The 24010-nt window shown below is 32.0% G+C and overlaps 1 protein-coding gene across 2 annotated transcripts in view; it reads right to left on the reverse strand.

Moving 5' to 3' along the window:
* The window catches only part of LOC139513760 (laminin subunit beta-1-like), a 64107-nt gene extending 49726 nt beyond the window's left edge, over window positions 1–14381 (reverse strand). Inside the window, exons 1-2 of one of the 2 annotated variants that reach the window (XM_071302548.1) lie at window positions 14140–14381; window positions 7005–7235 (exon numbers count right to left, since the gene is read on the reverse strand). In XM_071302548.1, the coding sequence (XP_071158649.1) occupies window positions 7005–7062 (58 nt within the window). In that variant the 5' untranslated portion in view covers window positions 7063–7235; window positions 14140–14381. Of the gene's footprint in view, window positions 1–7004; window positions 7236–13675; window positions 13756–14139 lie in introns of those variants that run through there. The other variant, XM_071302558.1, reaches the window with a different exon arrangement.
* Between the last annotated feature and the right edge of the window lie 9629 nt (window positions 14382–24010).

Below are 24010 nucleotides of genomic sequence, written 5' to 3' on the forward strand. Positions count from 1 at the left end.
GGACCAACTTGAAAACTGGGCCCATAATCAAAAATCTAAGTACATTTTTAGATTCAGCATATCAAAGAACCCCAAGGATTCAATTTTTGTTAAAATCAAACTAAGTTTAATTTTGGACCCTTTGGACCTTAATGTAGACCAATTTGAAAACGGGACCAAATATTAAGAATCTACATACACAGTTAGATTCGGCATATCAAAGAACCCCAATTATTTAATTTTTGATGAAATCAAACAAAGTTTAATTTTGGACCCTTTGGGCCCTTTATTCCTAAACTGTTGGGACCAAAACTCCCAAAATCAATACCAACCTTCCTTTTATGGTCATAAACCTTGTGTTTAAATTTCATAGATTTCTATTTACTTATACTAAAGTTATGGTGCAAAAAAACAAGAAAAATGCTTATTTTGGTCCCTTTTTGGCCCCTAATTCCTAAACTGTTGGGACCTAAACTCCCAAAATCAATACCAACCTTCCTTTTGTGGTCATAAACATTGTGTTTCAATTTCATTGATTTCTATTTACTTAAACTTAAGTTATTGTGCGAAAACCAAGAATAATGCTTATTTGGGCCCTTTTTTGGCCCCTAATTCCTAAACTGTTGGAACCAAAACTCCCAAAATCAATCCCAACCTTTCTTTTGTGGTCATGAACCTTGTGTCAAAGTTTCATAGATTTCAATTAACTTAAACTAAAGTTATAGTGCGAAAACCAAGAAAATGCTTATTTGGGCCCTTTTTGGCCCCTAATTCCTAAAATGTTGGGACCAAAACTCCCAAAATCAATCCCAACCTTCCTTTTGTGGTCATAAACCTTGTGTTAAAATTTCATAGATTTCTATTCACTTTTACTAAAGTTAGAGTGCGAAAACTAAAAGTATTCGGACGACGACGACGACGCCGACGACGCCAACGTGATAGCAATATACGACGAAAATTTTTTCAAATTTTGCGGTCGTATAAAAAGTAATTTTAATGAAAATTGTAGCTACTATCCGTTTAACATGGAGAGATTTTTTTGGGGAAATCTTTAATTGATATTAAAACTAGAAAAAAATATTATCTGTTTGATTTCTAAATGAAATAATATATGGCCTTCCAAATACTTTTCGATCCCTTACATCACTGAAGAGACATTAATTGTTGAAATCCGGATATGGTGTAAAAAATTTAGCATCTCATGTTGTGGTTTACCATCTTTGCCGCAAGTTTATTGTTTTCTACTTGGTATTAAATTAATATAGATATCAGTTTTTTTACACCTAGGCAATTGTCAATGGTAGTCATTAGGGTTGAAGAACATAAGATATTTAACCTGTTAGTCAAATGTGTTTTGTTAAAATATATTTTTTCACTCTTTTTGTCTTCTGAAAATGTTGTTTGTGCTGTATTTAGACCCCTCTACTAAGAAATTTGTTACATGCACACGTATAAAAATTGCGATTTTTATCCATCTAGGTTTTAACGTTGTTTTCAATTTAGACTAGTATATATATATATATATAGTCGGGTTGTTGTCGCTTTGACACATTCCCCATTTCCATTCTCAATTTTATATAAAGGCTAAAAATTTCATAACTATAAAATTATTGGTATATAATTACATAAAAGAAGAATGTGTCAACTGGATATACATGTACATGAATCAATGCATAACTAGGGTGTAATAAGTCTTCAACCTCTTATTTTCTAGGTTGCCTGTCAACGGAATATTTATAACAAAATTATAACATGACTGATATAAGTTTTAAACAAATTTTGTCTCTCCTTAATAAATTTGGTATACATGTAAACAGTCAAATTCTATTCTTTTCTCTCAAATTAATTATACCGGCTCATTAACTATGACTGTAAGCAACAATGCAAAGATTAATAAGAATATGTCACAGTTTTTATTCAGGGTAGTGAAGCTTTCTCATGTTCAGAAATTTAATATTTTATGATGTATGAATGGTGTCCAAACAGTAAGGACATCAGCTCCAGAAATATGAGATTTTTATTCACTGATCAATTATACATTTCAATTGTCCTTTTAGCTTTAATAAATGAGAAATAAATGTAGAGTACATAGCAGTACAATTTAGTTTTCTTCTCTAGTCAATCTAAAGTTTATGTACTACAAATGTAATGTACTCTGCTACATTCTGTTAGTGCCTGTCCAAAGTCCAGAGCCTGTAGATCAAGAAGTTGTTTTTCTTAAATTGTTTTGTTATAAATTAGGCTGTCAGTGTTCTCAATTGAATTGTTTCATATTTCATTTTGGACCTTTCATATAGCCAATTATAAAGTATGGGGTTTTCTCATTGTTAAAGAAAATATGAAAAATTGTGTAGCCTATAAATGGGTACATGTACATCCACTTTATTTAATATTTGCTAGTGAGTTGTCTCATTGGCAATCATACCTTATTTCCTCATTTACAGGCCTGTATGATCAAACATGCATTTTGATGGATGCTTAACTATCTGTACAAATGTGCTATTTCATAAACCAATTGTGTTCACAGATGTCCATATAACTGAGTATTCATAATCAAGATTATATTCTTTCAAAAGTTTAGCGGTTTTATTGATAAATATGAGAGGGAAAAGAAAAGAAATGTAACAACTAATAAGATTTTGAAAAGAAAATTTGTGTACAAATCATAATATACATGTATTAGTTTCTGTATACACAATTTTGTTTCTTCTTTTTATTTGTATCATTTGGTTTCTAAGACTGGATGATATGGACTTTGCTTAATAGCTGTATTTTGACATTGGACTGAATCCAAAAAAAAACAGATGCTCTGCAGGGTGCAGCTTTATACAACCGCAGAGGTCGAACCCTGAACAGTTGGGGCAAGTATGGACACAACATTTAAGCTTGATACAGCTCTGAATTTGGATTGTGATTAAATAGTTGACACAACATAGGTTTCTGACAGAGAATGAATGTGGTCTAAGAACTTAAACTTAAAAACTTAAAATTTTTAAATTGGACATTTACAATGTACCTATTATGGTCCAATAAAGAACACAGCAAGTCCATATAAATAATCAGTTTTCTGATAAAAAGTTTAAAAAATTTTGGTGTTCCACAGGGCTCAATACTTGGTCCCATTTTGTTTGTTTTGTTCATAAATGACCTTCCATTACACATCAAAAACTGCCATACAGACTTGTATGCTGATGACACAACTATGCATACATCAGGAAAGACTATTGGTGATTAAAAGTACAAGATGATCTCCAATGTGTTGAAAAATGGTGTCATGAAAATAGCATGTTCATAAATTCACATAAGACGAAATGGATGGTTATAGGTACCAGACAAAGGCTGCGTTTAAATCAAGCAGACCCAGTTCTGACTATTGAGAATAATATTCTTCGAAAATCATCAATTGAAAAACTTTTAGGTGTAAGAATTGAATCTAATCTGTCCTGGACAGGCCATATTAATTACGCATGTTCATCTCTATCATCTAGACTTTATTTACTCTTTAAAATCAAGAAATTTCTAAATATTGATCTAAGAAAATTATTTTATAATGGCAGTGTTTTCCCCAGGCCGTTTTAGCGTCGCGGTACCGCGACGCTATAATTTTTCACCGTGATGCTAAAATAATTCCCGCGACGCTATAATTATTTTGAAGATGCTATTTTACTTGTCCTCAATTTTGAACTTTCATCTATTATCGATTATGATCATAAAAATTATATCACCTTTAATTGTAATCCCTTTAAGTCGGACACTAAAGGCAATTAAGAGATTAAATATCCAGGTGTTAATTGCCCTCAGACTGTTTGGATGCGAATATCCCAAGCTGACACTTGTGACATGACTAATACCACGTGTCTGCAATCACCAATTTCGACATGGAAAAATGCAATCACAAAACAATTCAAAATCTACGTTTTGTATTACGAAATTTCAAAGATTGAAACGATTTTTTTTTAAAAAGGTCGTTTATTTGTGCAACTCTCCAAAAAATATTTTCTTTCTCTTCCGGTAATACGAGAGCGAGAATTTACGTTTTGAGCTAAAATAAGTTTTATACTTCTTTAAAAAGTAATCATAATTGGCTAAGTTTTTGTGTAAACTACGGATCGGAACCGGACCAGATATGACAAAAATCCGCATCTTCACGATAATGACAACAGATGGACAGTAGACAGAAAAAATATATCAATAGAGAAAACTACGCATTAACAGACTATTTGTTAGATAACTTTGTTAAAAATACATATCATTTTGATGTAAAGATAAGAAACAACTGGGACTAATTCATTGAGTGCCATGAAACAATGAATTTCATAAACATGATAAAAAAAGTTGTTAAATTGATTTTTTTTTTGCTACTTTTGCTGCTTTATCTTTACTTAATATAATATAAAAATAGTTAATTTTGTGTACTAGATATTTAGTTTTGTATATATACAGGTTGCACTATAATGAACCATTCATTCATTTGACTTATTGTTAGGTAACTGAAACCACATATTTATTTTTATTTGGCACAAGAGGAAAACAATAATTCTGTAACTATAAATGAATAAAGAAAACATAAACTGAACACAACTGTTTTTGTGGTTGTAATATAATTGTATTCTCAGTTATGAATTGAACAATATAAACTAAAACATAAAAAGGAAATAGAGCATTAACGGGACGCAACAAATGACATTAAAAAAAAATAGTTAATTTTTTTACGCAAAATGTGATGCTATCCAAAATTTCTGGGGAGAACACTGAATGGTTATATTCTCCCACTGATAGATTATTGTTGTATTATTTGGAGTGGTTGTGCTAAAAACGAGCTAGTCAGAATAATAAAATTGCAGAAAAGGGCTGCAAGACTTATTTTAGATGCTGATCCACTTTCATCATCAGCTCCACTGTTTAAACAGCTTGGATGGATGACAGTAGAGAACAGAACCTCATACCACAAATCTGTTTTGATGCAGAAATGCCTTAAGAATGAAGCCCCTGTATATCTCACTGAAAAATTTAAAGATATGCCAGAAATAAACCAATATTGTTTGAGAAATGCCTCTTGCAAAAATTTACAAGTTCCAAAAGCCAAAACAGAGCTGTATAAGAAATCTTTTATATATTCAGGATCTATCTTATGGAATAACTTACCAATATCCCTGAAAAAATCAACCTCAAGTACAAGCTCATTTAAAAAAGATTTAAAAAATTACTTGTTGGAACATTAAGAAGCTGTGCGATTTTTATGCATAATAATTTTCTAACACTTACTCAAACTTATGATATTGTTGATGGCAATACTATATATGTCATATATGAATTTGTAACTTTTACCTGTTTTGAAAATTGTATATTTCATAACAATTTTTTATTGCATTATTCATGTATGTGTGTTTGTTTGATATTTTGTAATTGTTTGTTATATGTCATTGTATTTCATGAGGGCCTCAGGGAAGATTAGCTTTATAGCTAACTGTGTAACCCTCTTTAAATAAAGAATCATTATTATATTATTATTATAAATATCCAAAATCTAAATACATGGTTAGATTCAGCATATATATCATAGAACCCCAAGAATTCAATTTTTGATGAAATCAAATAATGTTCAATTTTAGACCCTTTAGACCTCAATGTGGACCAATTTGATAACCGGGCCCAAATGTTAAAAATCTAAATACATGGTTAGATTCAGCATATTAAAGAACCCCATATATTCATTTTTTGTTGAAATCAAACAAAGTTTAATTTGGACCAATTTGAAAACTGGGCCCATAATCAAAAATCTAATGAAATTTTTAGATTCAACATATCAAAGAACCCAAAGAATTCAATTTTTGTTAAAATCAAACTAAGTTTCATTATGGACCCTTTGGACCTTAATGTAGACCTATTTGAAAACAGGACCAAAAATTAAGAATCAAAATACACGGTTAGATTTGGCATATCAAAGAACCCCAATAATTCATTTTTTGGTGAAATAAAACAAAAAAGTTTAATTTTGGACCCTTTTGGCCCCTTATTCCTAAACTGTTAGGACCAAAACTCCCAAAATCAATACCAACCTTCTTTTTGTGGTCATAAACCTTGTGTTAAAATTTCATAGATTTCTATTTACTTATACTAAAGTTATTGTGCAAAAACCAAGAAAAATGCTTATTTGGGACCTTTTTTTGGCCCCTAATTCCTAAACTGTTGGGACCAAAACTCCCAAAATCAATCCCAACCTTCCTTTTGTGGTCATAAACCTTAATTTATAATTTCATAGCTTTCTATTTACTTATACTAAAGTTATTGTGCGAAAACCAAGAAAAATGCTTATTTAGGCCCTTTTTGGCCCCTAATCTATAAACTGTTGGGACCAACACTCTCAAAATCAATCCCAACCTTCCTTTTATGGTCATAAACCTTGTAATAAATTTTATAGATTTCTATTTACTTATACTAAAGTTATAGTGCGAAAACCAAATGTTTTTGGACGATGATGACGACGACGCCAACGTAATACCAATATACGACCAAAAAATTTTCAATTTTTGCGTTGGTATAAAAATATGCCAGATACTATCAGCTGCTGGAAAATAGGGTCAGTAGGTCATCAATTTTGATTTATGCATCTGTCAACAAATAATTCAACGGTAATTACCAAAGCTCAAATAATGATACAACCTACCTTTCCCTGTCCTAACCTAATTAGGCAATGGCATGGCAAAGGCTAAGGTAAACCCCCAAAACTAATTCAAGTCATCCTTCTAGCTCCTTGTATTTAATTACATCCTAGAAAAGGTAAGCCCTTCAAAATATACATATCCATGCATGCATTCACAAAATTCATCCAAATTTTTCGGATTTATCCTCATCTTCAACCTTTCATCTCAGTAGCTGTAATCAAGAGCTGTCAAATCTGATATAAAGACACAGGCATCAGTCCAGGAAGTTATCCACTGATGATAAGTATTATCATGATTAACAAGAATATTAACTGTAGCATATTATATAACTTTTTTTTATGAGTTAACAACACAACTTACCTTGAAATACTAATGAAATCACAATAATCTGTAATAATTTCGGCACCATCGCTGACATCTGTTTTTCAAATTTCTATCAATTCCATATACCTCAAATTCAGAGTAAATCTGCAGGTGACTGTATTTTTAATAATACTCAATATTGAAAAGTATACTGCCACATATAACTACTGTTTAAGGTTCTCTTGTTGATGTTTCAGTGCTTCATGTGTATCTACTGTGTACAACAACCTGACAACAGAAATTGTCTTACAGTAGATAGAATAATTAATATTTATTAGTAAAAAAACATAACTTGTAAGTGGACATGCTGAAATAATATACCAAAAATTTGAAGGCACTTATGGGAGGGTTTCTAAAAGGAATCTATTGTCAGGACAAGGCTGCTTTTTAGGAGTCCTTGCACATTCAAAAACAAATTTCCTTATCACAGGCACATTTTTCAAGCCATAAAAGTGAAATGAGAAGTAATTATGACATGTACATTGTAATTGGATTAAAGTCTGTATACTAATATTTATACTATAACCACCATAAGATTTGGAATAGATTATCTTTGTGGCCTGTTCCTTTGGTGTCTTTCCAATTGTCCCACTTTTTGAAATTACAGGTAAAAAAAAAAAGTAAAAAACTTGTAAGTGGACATGCTGAAATAATATACCAAAAATTTGAAGGCACTTATGGGAGGGTTTCTAAAAGGAATCTATTGTCAGGACACGGCTGCTTTTTAGGAGTCCTTAATTAAATTTTGTGGGACAATCAGGAAGATGTTTGTGGGAATTTTAAAATGTGGGACAATCGGGAAGTGTTTTGATAGTGATTGATTTGTAAATAGTGTGAAGCAGTTAATTACAGGCTACCAGACTAATCAATGTCACTTATAAAAAATGAAAAAACAAGAATGTGTCCCCAGTACACGAATGCCCCACTCGTACTATCATTTTCTATGTTCAGTGGACCGTGAAATTGGGGTAAACCCTCTAATTTGGCATTAAAATTAAAAAGATCATATCATAGGGAACATGTATACTAAGTTTGAAGTCGATTGGACTTCAACTTCATCAAAAACTACCTTGACCAAAAACTTTAACCTGAAGTGGGACAGACGGACGAATGAACAGACGGACGGACGGATGAACGAACGGCCGGACGAACGAACGGACGCACAGACCAGAAAACATAATGCCCCTCTACTATCGTAGGTGGGGCATAAAAACATGAAAAAATATAATATTTACATATCTTATTTTGTACATAGTATGTACATTTAAAGCATCAACAAACATAGTATGATATGAAGTCATAGAATTTAAGTCCTAGATGCATGTTTTTTTTAAATCTGTTTTTATTGACTTTGAACTAGCTGTCAGTAACTACAAGTACTCTCAGATCTATTCTTATAGTCTTTTTTGTGGGAAAGCATAAGTATCAGTCCAGGTGCACTCTGTTTATTGTAAGATGTATTTCTGTTTGTACCCATCCGAAGAGATAAGCCTGTTTTCAACTGGTTACATCATATATATGGAGGGTGGGAACCTTCAAATAAGTTTAACCCATGGCCAGCCACATTATGCATGTCTGTCCCAAGTCATTTATCAATAAGTGGTTATCCTTTGTTGCTGTGTAACATATTATTTTTTCTTTAATAATTTGTACATAAACTAGGTCGTTAGGTTTTTTCTTTTCAATTATTTTACATTTTTCATATCAGGGCCTGCTATAGTCTAGTATCGGTATGGGCTTTGCTCATCGTTGAAGGCCACATGGTGACATATAAATTTAATATTAAATAGTTTTTATTTTTTGTGTCATTTAGTCTCTTAATTTAAACATATTTATTTATATTGGATTGGGAAACAAGTTATAGCAACTTATATTAATCCTGTATGGCTTGTGGAGAGTAACAGCAATTAAATGTCTCATTTTGCAATCATACCACATCTTCTTATTTTTAATGGAAGTCTGTTCTTCTTCATAGTTTGTGAAAAATCATTTTGACTGCACTGTATTGCAAAGACACTGGGAATAGTGGAAAAAAACAACCTTTTATAGTAATTCTTTGAAAGGCTGATTTGGCAGAATTCTAGACAGCAACTTCGTTGTCAATAAAGAAAGTTGTTGGGTTCAGATGAATCTGACGTTCGGCAAGTGTTAGCAGTCTTCAATAGTGCAGAGAATGTTGTTTCAATGTCCCCTGACCTCCCTAGTAAAATTGCAAAGACTAGAGAAAACATTTCTCCATCAACTAATTTGTGTTAAGTGTGAAATTTAAATGAGTTTATACCTCTTTTTTTTAATTGCATGCATTATTTACAAATTTATTTACAAACTTTATAAAGAAAATGAAATTAAAATTACGGTTTTGACATTTTTTTTAATAACTTATAATTTAAAAAACATTTATAAAAATAATATTAAATGTGCAATAATTAATTCTTGTTTATTTAGCAAAACAAACAACAGTTACCTTGTTTATTTAACAACATTTTACTTTATAAAACAATGTGGGACAATCAGAACTTTTCATGTGGGACAATCACAACTCTAAAATTTTAAAAAGTGGGACAATCAGGAATAAACCGTTCCTTTTCAGATACCAAAACAAAGTCTTACATCAAATTAGACAAACAGTTACATGCATGTACATTTGTCATGTTTGTATTATTATTATGTAATTTCCAAATGCCAGCACAGCTATATTTACATTGTACTGGTTGAAGTACAATCATTATTTAACATATTAAATTGTTTTGTTTCAGTTAACGAAAATAAGATATATATACAGATATACATGTATTTATGGTTATGGTCACATCCATAAACAATGCATTTACAGTTTAATCTGATAAAATTCCAAAATACATTTGCGTTCGATTATGTTAACAGGACTTGACAGCTTTGACGGTCAAGTGTTCTCCTCAGATTTTTTAAATAGCAAATGCAACTGATAATTAACTTATCAAAAAAAAATTATAGAACCACACCCTTGATAAAAATTTTATCATAAAACAATCCAAAATGCACCGTAGTAGAAAATCTAGCACCAGGGTACCACAGTGGTTTACGGCCCTGAGGAGAACACTATTCAATTTGCACACAACTTGTATACATACATTCAAACATACATTTATGTATGGGGAGTTATAAATCGGGATGAGACCCAAGAGAACAAAATAATATCTTTGTACCCACCATCAGTCAATTCCAACTCTGACAGTGATACATGTGCTTGATCTGAAAACTCTGAACAATCCCATTACTATCATGGTTATCATATATTAAAATGTTAGATTGCACATATATGTATTTTAAAAAATATACTTTTGATTTTTTCAGTTTCTGTAAACATATACATGTACAAGTACATGTACCTAGGACATGTCAGGATGGACCAAGAATACAGCTCGCACATTTTTCTGGACAGCAAAATACAAATATTTAACACTAAACCAAACAATGCAATACATTTCAGGGGGTATCCTTTTTTCATTATAAACAAATTTTTATCAAATTGTCTTTGAAATCCTAGCACAAAAATAATTTTCTTCCAATTTTCTATTTACTGCAAGTTTGTCACAGGGAATTTGAATAAACTAGAAATAGCATGTTATAAATTTGTTTTACCTACATGTAAATATTATTTATCATTGCAATTCTACAATTGTACTTGTGGTGTTCCATCAAAATACTTCACAAAATTTGTATATTATTAAAATACTGTAATTTTTATCTCATTTTTTCCAATCTTAATTTCATCATGTGTTCATAGCATAGTATTTACTTTAAGGGCATGATCACTGGCCATGGGAATCAATTGTGATAAGTTATATATTGAACCCCTTATCTAAATTATCCATAAAATCTTAGCACAAAAAGAGTTGTCACCATATGTTTCTGCCTATACAAAGTCAAGAACCTCTGGACTGTGTTAGTCTTGTACTCTGTATTTTTTAAAATTTTGGTTTACATGTATATGCAAATGTATATATATGTTCTAGAGTTAAGTGTGATGTCCATTTCCCAAATCTAGTATACATTTTTTAATGGGCCAGTTGAAGACTGCCTCTGAGGGAGAGATTTTGTTGCTGTGATGAAACAGATTGGTGGCCTTTGACTGTTTTCTGCTTTTTGGTTCTAGTTGTTGCCTCTTTGACACATTCGATCTCCATTTTCATTCTCAATTTTATTATATAAGCAAGAAACAAGAGAAAGACTTTGATGTCATTGATCACCATTAATAGACAATCACCTCTTACTTTGATGTACAAATAATGTACAGACATACAATCATTGTGACATTAAAAATGTACAAGTATGGTAAAAGGCATGACTATGAAACTTGTATTTCATGTAACATTTTCCAAGAAGTAAAAAAATATGATGCTGTAAAATCAGAAAATGTGATTTTTATTTTTGCGATATTGTGAAAAATCCTGTTTAATTCATATCAATATTTTCAAACTGCAAGTTTAAATGATTGCGATTATAGCCCTGTCACAATTTTCACAATAATAAAAACATTGCATTAAATTCTGAATTTACAGTATACTACTTTTATATTACATCCGAGGGGTTGAATTTATTTGATTGTGGGCTGTACCCCTGCACACTCAAACCATGGAAAATTCATACAATTGCAAACTCATACCAACTTATCTATTTATTTAAAATCATTCAAAACTAAAGGTGTTAAATGATGAATAAATATTCAAATTTCACTAATACATGTAATAATGTAAGCAATATGCAAAAAAATCATAAAACACTCGCATATATTTCTTATCTTCGATTTATACTAGAACACACCCGCGAAATCGTGAGCTTGGCTGAAAGTATTTAAACTGTTGTAGGATGAATCTTTGCAAAAGATTTTATGTCTAGAGAATTTCAGAAAAAGGTATCAAAAGTCATAGACATAGGTACTTGCAGTGAGATGTAATGCAAAGTAATTTATAATGTACATTTTCTGCGTTAAAATTACATGTAATGTAATGATTACTTTAGTTAAAAATCATTGTAATGCCTCCATAACTGTACATTACTTTTCATTACAAATTAGTGAAATACATAAAATTAAAGAATATATATTGTAAAATATTAACAACAAGAATGTGTCCAAAGTACACGGATGCCCCACTCGCACTATTATTTTACATGTTCAATGGACCGTGAAATTGGGTAAAAAATCTAATTTGGCATATAATTAGAAAGATCACACCATAGGGAACATGTGTACTAAGTTTCAAGTTGATTGGACTTCAACTTCATCAAAAACTACCTTGACCAAAAACTTTAACCTGAAACTCACACTTTCATTTTCTATGTTCAGTGGACCGTGAAATTGGGGTCAACAATTTAACTTGACTGTAAAATTAGAAAGAACATATCATAAGGAACATGTATACTAAGTTTGAAGTTGATTGGACTTCAGCTTCATCAAAAACTACCTTGACCAAAAACTTTAACCTGAAGCGGGACAGACGGACGAACGAACGAACGAACGGACGCACAGACCAGAAAACATAATGCCCCTCTACTATCGTAGGTGGGGCATAAAAACAAAAGAAAGCATTGAATAAAATTATTGTCACAGTTAATTACTGTATTAAATAAATTGCATCAAACTTTAAAACACACATTAAGGTAAGAAATATAAAACTTCTTTAATTTGCCAAAGGAGGGGGGTGAAAATTATCAAGTCTTCATCTTTCTGATACAATTGTATTTGTATAAAATGTATAAAATGATATTGGGAATATTTTGGTGTTTGGTGATCCATGAAAAATCTTTTAAAAAAATTATTAAACAAAACTATAATGATGAATGGAAAAAATATGAAGATGAAATTACATGTATTTTAAGGAAATATTGAATATGTCAATCAAAAATTTTACACCAAACGGTTTTGGTCCTGTCTGTGTTGTTATTTCGCCTAATTTTAATATCAAAATGTTTTTATTGCAATCAAATCTTCTCAACTTATGTTTGTCCTCACAGAGCCCTAATTAGTCATTTAACATGTTTAACAAGATAATCCTTTAATGACACATTTATTATATCCCTTTGAAATCCCTTTATGATGTCTTAATGATTAAGTGATCAATGTTAGAAACAAAATTATATGATAATTTATCTATTTTTCATAAAAATCTGTTTTTGAAATGTTTTTAGTTTTTAAATTGAAAAAGTAATGTGTAATGGAATGCATTACACAGGCAAAGTAATTGTAATATAATGCATTACATGTGAGAAATATATAGAATAGGATTATAATCATAGTATACATGTACATGCAGAATAATGCAAAAATTATTGTCCTGTATTGTCGCCACTGTGCCTGTCGCTAAGTAATTTTGAAAATTATGTTTTGAAGTTTAAAATCGGATGTCTTGTCTAGGACTTAAAAGTCGGTTTGATGTTGGAAACAATATCAGGAAACCTATTTTTTCCATTTTTGTTTTTTCTACCAAAAAATTATATCTCACTGAATAATCAAAAGAATGGCGACTATGCATGGTACCTATAGGAGACAGAGGCATGCTGACTAATTTATAGCCCAAGGAAGAGAAGCGACACACAAAATGAGGTCTTTTCGTTTCATAGTATACATTGTAGATATATTTTAAAAATTCAAAAATCATGCATATATATTTTTAATAGTACAAGTTTACAGTGGTAAGAGTTGACTTATAGTGGTACATGTTGACAATGGTATCAGTTGACTTGCTTCCCTGGGCAAGTGGTCATAACCTGGTAATTATATATAAAAACTACTGTTTTACAATTGTAATCTTTAATATACAAAGTTATACAATGCCAAATTCTGAAATTGGGTAAACAACAGTTCAAGAATAAATAGAAGAGAACAAAACTAAAACGGGGGAATCCGCAATGATATCCGTATTTAAAGGGGGTCAACTTCAATATGCATGTCGAAGAAACTTGGTTTTAAACGAAGTAAAATAAAGTACAAAATTTACCCCTACAGTGCCTTTTTCGGTGTTTAGACTTTCCCCGACTTTAGAAAAGTTTAATCAATTTCAAAGTTACCAAAAGTACTCAAACACCTAAAAATTCATGAATGCAGCTTTAAACTGTCCTGCATTTAAATGTTATGTTAATTCATGCCACTTACCACAGCCAAAATGGGTCTCTCCCTGACTGGGCAAAAGTTGCAAAAGTTTGCAAAATCTGTGTACTATCAGTATCAAATTACACATGCCGGAAATGACACTCAAAATTCCGGATATCGTAAACATGCATAAGGATATTAAAATATTTAGACTATGTTCGATTGTGAGATGGATGACTACTTTAATTGAAATGATAAATCGCATACAAATATGTGAATATATGTATTCAACAATCACAAACTACAAGGTGCACAATAAAGGGTTTGTCCCTTTGATGGAACAGCATAAATAACTAAATCAAAGTACTGTGATACTGGTTCAACTAGTTATCAAAGGTACCTTCTAGCATATATAATACTAGAACACACCCGCGAAGTCGCGGGCATATATAGCTTGTGAACTGTTGTAGGATAATTTTTGGTAAAAGATATTATGTATGGAAAATTTCATAAAAGGTATCAAAAGCCCTCTCCTTTTTTCTCAAGTCCGATATTTGTTTCCTTTCTCAGTGTTAAATTCAATTATTTTCGTGTGTCTGGCCTCAGACCACAATAATTATTACAATCATGTATAAATGAATAAGACCGACTAAGGCTAATTTGAGGGGTGGTCGGAGAGGTCCTGATTCTGAAATCCCGGGCTTAAAGTTAACCATGAAATCCCAAAATGCAGAATTTAAAGAAATTCATATCCCGAAATCGAAAAATATATTCCCAGATCCCGTAAGGATCAATCCCCAAATCCCGAGCTTAAAAACACCCGATCTCGATGCCCTGAAAAAGGTCCTACTTCCCTCTAATCTCTACCTTACTTACATTTTTGCCAAATCACTATATTTCCCTTTCAACTTGTCATGCCCCATTTATGTGCATCCTTGCGTTCGTTCGTTCGGTCGTCCGTCCGTCCGTCCGTCTTTCTGTCCCGCTTCAGGTTAAAGGTTTTGGTCGAGTTAATTTAAGATGAAGTTGAGCATGTTCTACTTATTTAAATATATATGCAAGTGGTATGAGCCCTTTTAAAATAGATACATATTTCATAGAAAAACAGTAGACAGAAAACAGAGAGTCTCTATATATTAAAGTAATATAATCGTAGTTTACATGTAGATAAACACGAAAAGCAATTGTCCTCTATAAAGAGGTATAATAGTTGTGGTTCTTGCGATGGTTCTTGCGATCTAAACACCATGATATGGAGAACGCTCTGATTGGCTTATTTATTTTTCATCTATCATACGATTGGTTGTATTTGTGAATGTTTCAAACCGGAAGTATCATCTATGACTATGACTAAAAGTCAGTCCGATGACGGAATCATATCCGGACTCCTTTTTTATCGTTTTTCTCCAAAAATAACTCAATCTGAATAATTATAAGAATGGATGACAAATGCGACTATGTTACCTATAGGACACAAAGGCATCTATACTATTAAACGAGAAGACCTCATTTTGTGTGTCGCTTCTCTTCCTTCCACACTAAATCAATCATAGTGTGGAAGGAAGAGAAGCGACACACAAAATGAGGTCTTCTCGTTTAATAGTATAGATGTATTATATGTCTCTGTTATTAAATACGCGAGACGCACGTTCATAAGACTTATCATTGACGCTCAGATCAAATAGTTAGAAAGTCAAACAAGAACCGGAAGAGATGGTATTTAGGACCCAAAATCTAATGAAAAAGTTGTGCCCGAAATACGGCTAAGTTAATCTATGCCTGGGATAAGAAAAATCCAAAGTATTTCGAATAACTGATACTTTTGCAAACCACAATTAAGTGCTTGGATAATGATTCAGATTTTTTTTGATTTTTTGTTGTTGATTAAATATTCAAATTTCTATATTTATACTATATATCATGATATATGATCATATATATATTATTATTATAGTATAGTATTTATACTACATATATATATATATATATATATATATATATATATATATATATATATATATATATATGTAGTATAAATACTATACTATAATAATAATATATATATCACTCGTGCACAGTAGTGATATATATATATCATATATATATTCATACTGTGAACGAGTGATTTAAACTGGCGACTCAGAGAATATACCCAATTTTACTACTTGCCAAAAGCATTTGTCTTTATTTTTCCTGAATTATCATACATACTATTCCATTCTTAATTTTATAGTTTATAAAGCAACTTTGTAAACAAAATTAATTCAACTAAAAAATAATCATGATGCAAGGTGGTTTGGTACTTATAAATGGCTTCATGGTGCCACGAACTTGATATATCCATTGCATGAAAAAGCTTGATAAATCTTCAAGTTTATAAAGGCTTACCAAAAAAACTGAATTTGGTTACCGTTCTCCAATTTCAGTTTGCCTTATTCAAATGTTATGAAACTCATTGATTTGAATCCTGGTGGCGACACTTTTAACTTCCTAGAGCTGCGAAAATGGAAAAAATTCTGAATGTATCGTTTTCGCTGTAGCTTTTATACTTAGGTTTACCTCAACCAAATGTTTTCAAACTTATATACAATGCATGAATTCTTATTCACTCAGATCAAGTACGAGTTCTTGATCCCGTCCCATGATAACTTGATACGCAAGCGGAGACATCATCTATGTCTCACGGGCGCATTCTCCATTTTATTTTTATAAAAGCTGGTCATTTTGTTGTTGTTTTTTTTGCATTACATTACAAAAGAGATTGTTTCTCATCCTCAATTATATTGCATGATACAATCCTTTTTTTTTCTAGGATTATAACTGATTAACCCTATATAGTCATTACAATTTTTATGCATTTTCGTCCGTCTCGATCTAAAAGAAGTGAATTCCAGTTCAAAATCGGTGACTATCTACTTCAAATAACTGACACATACAAATAACTCGGTGTAACTTTTCACGACCCAAAGGACTTTAAAGATAATGCAAATGGACAGTCGGAAGCTGGAGGTAGAGCTTTAGGAGGGGTTATTTTCAAGATTCATCATCTAGAAGACTTAGGAATGACAACTTTTGAGAAACTTTTTACTTCGTGTGTAGTACCAGTGCTTGACTACAGCTCTTCGATCTGGGGATACAAAGCCTGACTCCGCTTGCATGAATCAAATTCAGAACAAAACAATTCGTTATTTTATTTGCGTCCATGAATTGACACCGACATTGGCAATAAACGGTAAAGTTGGTTCAACGCAAAGGAAAGACGATGGTGCAATATGATAAGGTATTGGAACAAACTTGTGTCAATGGACGACATTCGTATATGTAAACGCGCCTTCATTTGGGACTACGAAAAATGGACGAACAATTGGTCATATGAAGTGAAAAACATTATGTCAGTTATAGGATTAGAGAGCAATTTTATTACAAAAAACACCTGCGATTTATTGATGTGCAAAACGTTGCTAAAAGATAAATGCTCCGCAGATTGGCAGAAAGGTTTAACGAACTTTCCGAAACTGCGAACATACAGGCTCATAAAATCTTAATACTGAACACTACATTGAACATAATCTTAACCGTAACGAACGGTCCATAATAGCGCCTCGGGTGTGGCATTCTTCCACTCAGGTTAGAAACTGGTCGTTTTGTAGGTGAAGACGAAGGTGACGTTTGTGTAAAATGTGCAGTGATAACTGTGTGGAAAACGAATTTCATTTCCTCATTTACAACAATCTGCGACTGCAACATTTCTCAAAAATAGATTTATGTATACTATCAAGTGAAGAACAGTTTAAATATTTACTATGTCAACTTCCGAGAAAAACTGCTAAATATCTATTGCAAACTTTCTAAGGCTTTTCTACCTCAGGCATAGATTACCTTAGCTAGATTTGGCAAAACATTTAGAAATTTTGGTCCTCAATGCTCTTCAACTTCGTACTTTATTTGGCCTTTCAAGTTAACTTTTTTGGATTCGAGCGTCACTGATGAGTCTTTTGTAGACAAAACGCGCGTCTAGCGTATATTCAAAATTTAGTCCTGGTATCTATGATGAGTTTATTTACTACCACTGGGTCGATGCCACTGCTGGTGGAGATTTATTTCCCCGAGGGTATCACCAGCCCAGTAGTCAGCGCTTTTTGTGCTGACCTGAATTATCATTGATATGGTTATATTTATAAATTAACTGTTAACAAAATTTAGAATTTTTGAAATACTAAGGCTTTTCTACCTCAGGCATAGATTACCTTAGCTGGATTTGGCAAAACTTTTAGAAATTTTGGTATTCAATGCTCTTCAACTTCGTACTTTATTTAGCCTTTTAAACTTTTTTTGGATTCGATCGTCACTGATGAGTCTTTTGTAGACGAAACGAGCGTCTGGCGTATATACAAAATTTAGTCCTGGTGTCTATGATGCGTTTATTTACTACCACTGGGTCGATGCCACTGCTGGTGGAGATTTATTTCCCCGAGGGTATCACCAGCCCAGTAGTCAGCGCTTTTTGTGCTGACCTGAATTATCATTGATATGGTTATATTTATAAATTAACTGTTTACAAAATTTAGAATTTTTGAAATACCAAGGCTTTTCTAACTCAGGCATATATTACCTTAGCTGGATTTGACAAAACTTTTAGAAATTTTGGTCCTCAATGCTCTTCAACTTCGTACTTTATTTGGCCTTTTTAACTTTGTTGGATTCGAGCGTCACCGATGAGTCTTTTGTAGACGAACATTTAGTACTTGTATCTATGATGAGTTTATTCAGTAAGAGAAAAAACTTTTAATATGAACATTTTTGATAAAATGTATTTATTTTGTTCGTCGTACCATTGACATTTATGTTTAAAGTGACTTCTTTATAGACCCAAAGGGTCGGGTGTTTTAATTATTGTTTATATCTCACTGTATTATATTATATTTTATGAAAAACACATGTCACTATAATAAATTATTTACTTACTTACTTTTAATTGATTTTACATTGAATGAGAACATACAAATAAACCTGATATCGGTTTTACCTTGAAACTCGTCATCATGAATTTAATTGAAATATTACGAAATAAATGTATCTTGGGGAATGGACTTGCACATGAGATTTGCGGAGGAGCGAACCGTATGCTGGTATGACTTTAATACTACTACATACACGGCCGAGTTGGACAGTCAATCAACCAGAATGTTGGAAAGAAGTCATTAAAAAAATTGTATGAGCTTTCTCAAAAATTTACACCACTGGGTCGATGTCACTGCCGGTGGACGTTTCGTCCTCGAGGGTATCACCAGCCAAGTAGTCAACACTTCTGTGTTGACATGAATATCAATAATGTGGTCATTTTTATAAATTTCCTGTTTACAAAATACGAAAAAATAAGGATTTTCTTATCCCAGGTATAGATTACCTAAGCCGTATTTGGCACAACTTTTTGGGAAATTTGGATCCTCAATGCTCTTCCACTTTGTACTTGTTTGGATTCATAAATATTTTGATATGAGCGTCACTGACGAGTCGTATGTAGACCAAACGCGCGTCTGGCATTCTAAATTATAATCCTGGTATCTTTGATAACTATTCTCAAAGTTTATCACTACTTTATTTAATTAAGAAAAGGGGTTCTGTGAGTAAAAATATACAAGGGACACATCGGTATTCTCTCAGATTGAGCACAGGGATGTTGGAAAATTATTTGATTCGTGGTATTTTTAACGGATATATAGAGAGCATGTAACCTTCTTAAATAATATCCCTAACCCCTATGTTTCAAGATTACATGGCAGCAGATTCTACGCAAGTTTTTTCTGCGGGAAAAAAAGAAAGAAAGATTTCACATGGTTTTATGTCCATAAATGTCAGTATACATGATTTCTTGAGAATGTACAAAATTGGACTGTCTCTCTCAGATAAGTAATATTGTATGGTCACTTGCCCATGTGATATGCCAATATCCATGATATTCAGACATTTATTCAAATAAAAGTCAATTGACCTTTTTGTCAGATTTTCCCGTTTACATTTTTGTGAAAAATGGATGTTTGTGGGATACTTTAGCGAATGCCTTGACCAAGATATTTGAATATTATTTTTATTCTTGTTATCAAGTTCTTGAATAAGCCGTAGGAGCTGAGACTCGCATGCTAACCATATCAGAGGTCGTACTATAGTCACAATGTGCCCTACCAATTGGCAGCTTATACTTTTCAGCCTTTTATATCGTTCACCTATTTTAAATGCTGGTGCTTCGATTGCATGTTTCCATTCTTTTTGTGTGTTGCCGGTTTCTAGTGATTAAGTAAAACATATGGTTAATAGTTATCAAAGGTACCAGGATAATAATTTAGTACGCCATACGCGCGTTTCGTCTACATAAGACTCATCAGTGACGCTCATAAATATATAAAACCAAACAAGTACAAAGTTGAAGAGCATTGAGGATCCAAAATTCCCAAAAAGTTGTGCCAAATATGGCTAAGGTAATCTATGCCTGGAATAAGAAAATCCTTAGTTTTTCGAAAAATTCAAACTTTTGTAAACAGGAAATTTATAAAAATGACCACATTATTGATATTCATGTCAAATTGATGCAGTCTGCATTTTTGTCCTTAGAATACTCGTAAATCACATACGATTCCAGAGACATCTCCCAGTTAAGGACAATTTCACTGTTGAGTGTTGAGGAGGAAATCTAAATTCTGTATTGGCTAATAGGATGACGTAATATATGGTAAGATAATAGTTACATTGATACATATATGCCAAATGAGGCATTGCAGGTTTATGACGACTTCAGTATGTATATTAAAGAAATTTATCCTGTTGAACTTACTTTAAATAAAGCTAATACTAACAATGACCACTGCCCTTTCCTCGATCTTGATATCTATATCACTAACGGAAAGCTGAATACTAAAATTTATGATAAAAGAGATGATTTTTCATTTCCTATCGTTAGTTATCCATTTTTAGATGGTGACGTTCCCTTTGCACCATCTTACGGTGTTTATATATCTCAACTTGTACGATTCGCTTGTGTATGTAACAATGTTTTAGATTTTAACGAGAGAAATTTATGTATTACTGAAAAATTATTACACCAGGGTTTTCGATATCACAAACTAGTCAAAACATTTACTAAATTTTATCATCGGTATAAGGACATCATTCGTAAATATAGCTCAACATGCAGACTTCATATACGTTCAGGTATTTCACATCCAATTTTTTATGGAAATATTCTTTATAAAGCACAAAGGTGTCAGTATTCACCTCAAAAACTAACAAAACCTTTGAATAGACTTATTAAGAAGGGATATAGTTGTTCCAGACCGTATGAGTATTTGGACCGTACGCGTACGGTCTGGACCGTATGCGTACTTTTTCAAAATACGCATACGGTCGGACCGTACGCATACGGTCGGACCGTACGCGTACGGTCTGATTAACATTAAGAAGTTAGTCAAGTTTATTAGATACAAATGTATATAACAGATCAACAGAACTTATGTCTCAAATTAATATAAAAAGTTCAATAGTAATGGAAATAAACACTTAATATTTTAACTATTTAAAATAATCACGCTTATTTAATCTGTTAATCTCCTGTATTTAGCATGTCAGTAATTCGTTAACTGCATGTAGCCCATTATGTTCATTGAAATTGAAGTTATCGGAAGTAAACATAATGTGGGGAGACAATTGTTATAGAATATTTAGGAACTTTAGAAAAAAAGACAAAGGAACATGCATGAACAAATCATGTTAATGTAAAAGAAAATATGACGTTCCTTGTGGTACATTTGTAGCAAGTGTCACCTTGGTCCAGAGTAACAAAATAGGATTCAGATATACAATTAAACAAATATTTAATGTCAATTGTTCGCTTATTCACTTTATTCATCTATTTGTAATAATAACAATTTGTATAACTAAAAATAAAGATTTTGATAAATGTTTGTTTAAATTTAACCCATATGATACCAAAACATGTCTGCTCAGCTGGACCGTACGCGTATACTCATACGGTCCGACCGTACGCGTATGGTCGGACCGTACGAGTATATGTATACGGTCCGGACCGTACGCGTACGGTCCAAATACTCATATGGTCTGGAACATAGTTACGATACTGTTGTCAGGTCATTAAAGATTGCATATTTGGGGCAAGTATGGACACAACATTCAAGCTGGATTCAGCTCTAAATTTGGATTGTGATTAAATAGTTGACACAGCATAGGTTTCTGACACAGAATGAATGTGGTCTAATGAACTAAAAAAATTGTTTTTGCCTTTGAGCAATTCACAATGCTGTTGAATATTAATCCTCTCAAAAAAATGTTTGAAGAAATTTTCTTTTTATTTATGAAATCTGAAATGAAAAAAATTGACCCCCCCAATTTTTTTTTCACATCCCCCTTTCCCTTATTTCAAAACTGATCTCAATTCAAATTTCTAATGAAGTTTGCAACAATAACTACTCATTTAAATACATCATAAAATATTAAAATGTAAAAAAAGTGCTTGTTATCACTGAATGGTAAAGATTGTTTTAATCTATCAGTTGGTAGTAAAAGTGAATATACATTGTATATTGTATAAAACAATGATTTAAGTTGATTCAACTACTATTCTGGACAAAGAAAGATAACTCCAATTGAAATCCAATTAGAATTTATTGCTATTGCACAATATTGTGCAATTAAATATTTCTTGCTATTGTGCAATACTGTGCAATTGAAAATATTTGCTATTGCACAATACTGTGCAATTGAAGATTTCTTGCTATTGCACAATACTGTGCAATTGAAGATTTCTTGCTATTGCTGAATACTGTGCAATTGAAAATTTCTTGCTATTGCACAATACTTAATATAATAATTTTGGATCCTGATTTGGACCAACTTGAAAACTGGGCCCATAATCAAAAATCTAAGTACATGTTTAGATTCAGCATATGCAAAGAGGCCCAAGAATTCAATTTTTGTTAAAATCAAACTTAGTTTAATTTTGGACCCTTTGGACTTTAATGTAGACCAATTTTAAAACGGGACCAAAAATTAAGAATCTACATACACAGTTAGATTTGGCATATCAAAGAACCTCAATTATTCAATTTTTGATGAAATCAAACAAAGTTTAATTTTGGACCCCGATTTGGACCAACTTGAAAACTGGGCCAATAATAAAAAATCTAAGTACATTTTTAGATTCAGCATATCAAAGAACCCCAAGGATTCAATTTTTGTTAAAATCAAACTAAGTTTAATTTTGGACCCTTTGGACCTTAATGTAGACCAATTTGAAAACGGGACCAAAAATTAAGAATCTACATACACAGTTAGATTTGGCATATCAAAGAACCCCAATTATTCAATTTTTGATGAAATCAAACAAAGTTTAATTTTGGACCCCGATTTGGACCAACTTGAAAACTGGGCCAATAATAAAAAATCTAAGTACATTTTTAGATTCAGCATATCAAAGAACCCCAAGGATTCAATTTTTGTTAAAATCAAACTAAGTTTAATTTTGGACCCTTTGGACCTTAATGTAGACCAATTTGAAAACGGGACCAAAAATTAAGAATCTACATACACAGTTAGATTCGGCATATCAAAGAACCCCAATTATTCAATTTTTGATGAAATCAAACAAAGTTTAATTTTGGACCCTTTGGGCCCTTTATTCCTAAACTGTTAGGACCAAAACTCCCAAAATCAATACCAACCTTCCTTTTATGGTCATAAACCTTGTGTTTAAATTTCATAGATTTCTATTTACTTATACTAAAGTTATGGTGCGAAAACCAAGAAAAATGCTTATTTGGGTCCCTTTTTGGCCCCTAATTCCTAAACTGTTGGGACCTAAACTCCCAAAATCAATACCAACCTTCCTTTTGTGGTCATAAACATTGTGTTTAAATTTCATTGATTT

Source organism: Mytilus edulis, chromosome 1, assembly GCF_963676685.1.
Source record: "Mytilus edulis chromosome 1, xbMytEdul2.2, whole genome shotgun sequence".
NCBI classification, from domain to species: domain Eukaryota; kingdom Metazoa; phylum Mollusca; class Bivalvia; order Mytilida; family Mytilidae; genus Mytilus; species Mytilus edulis.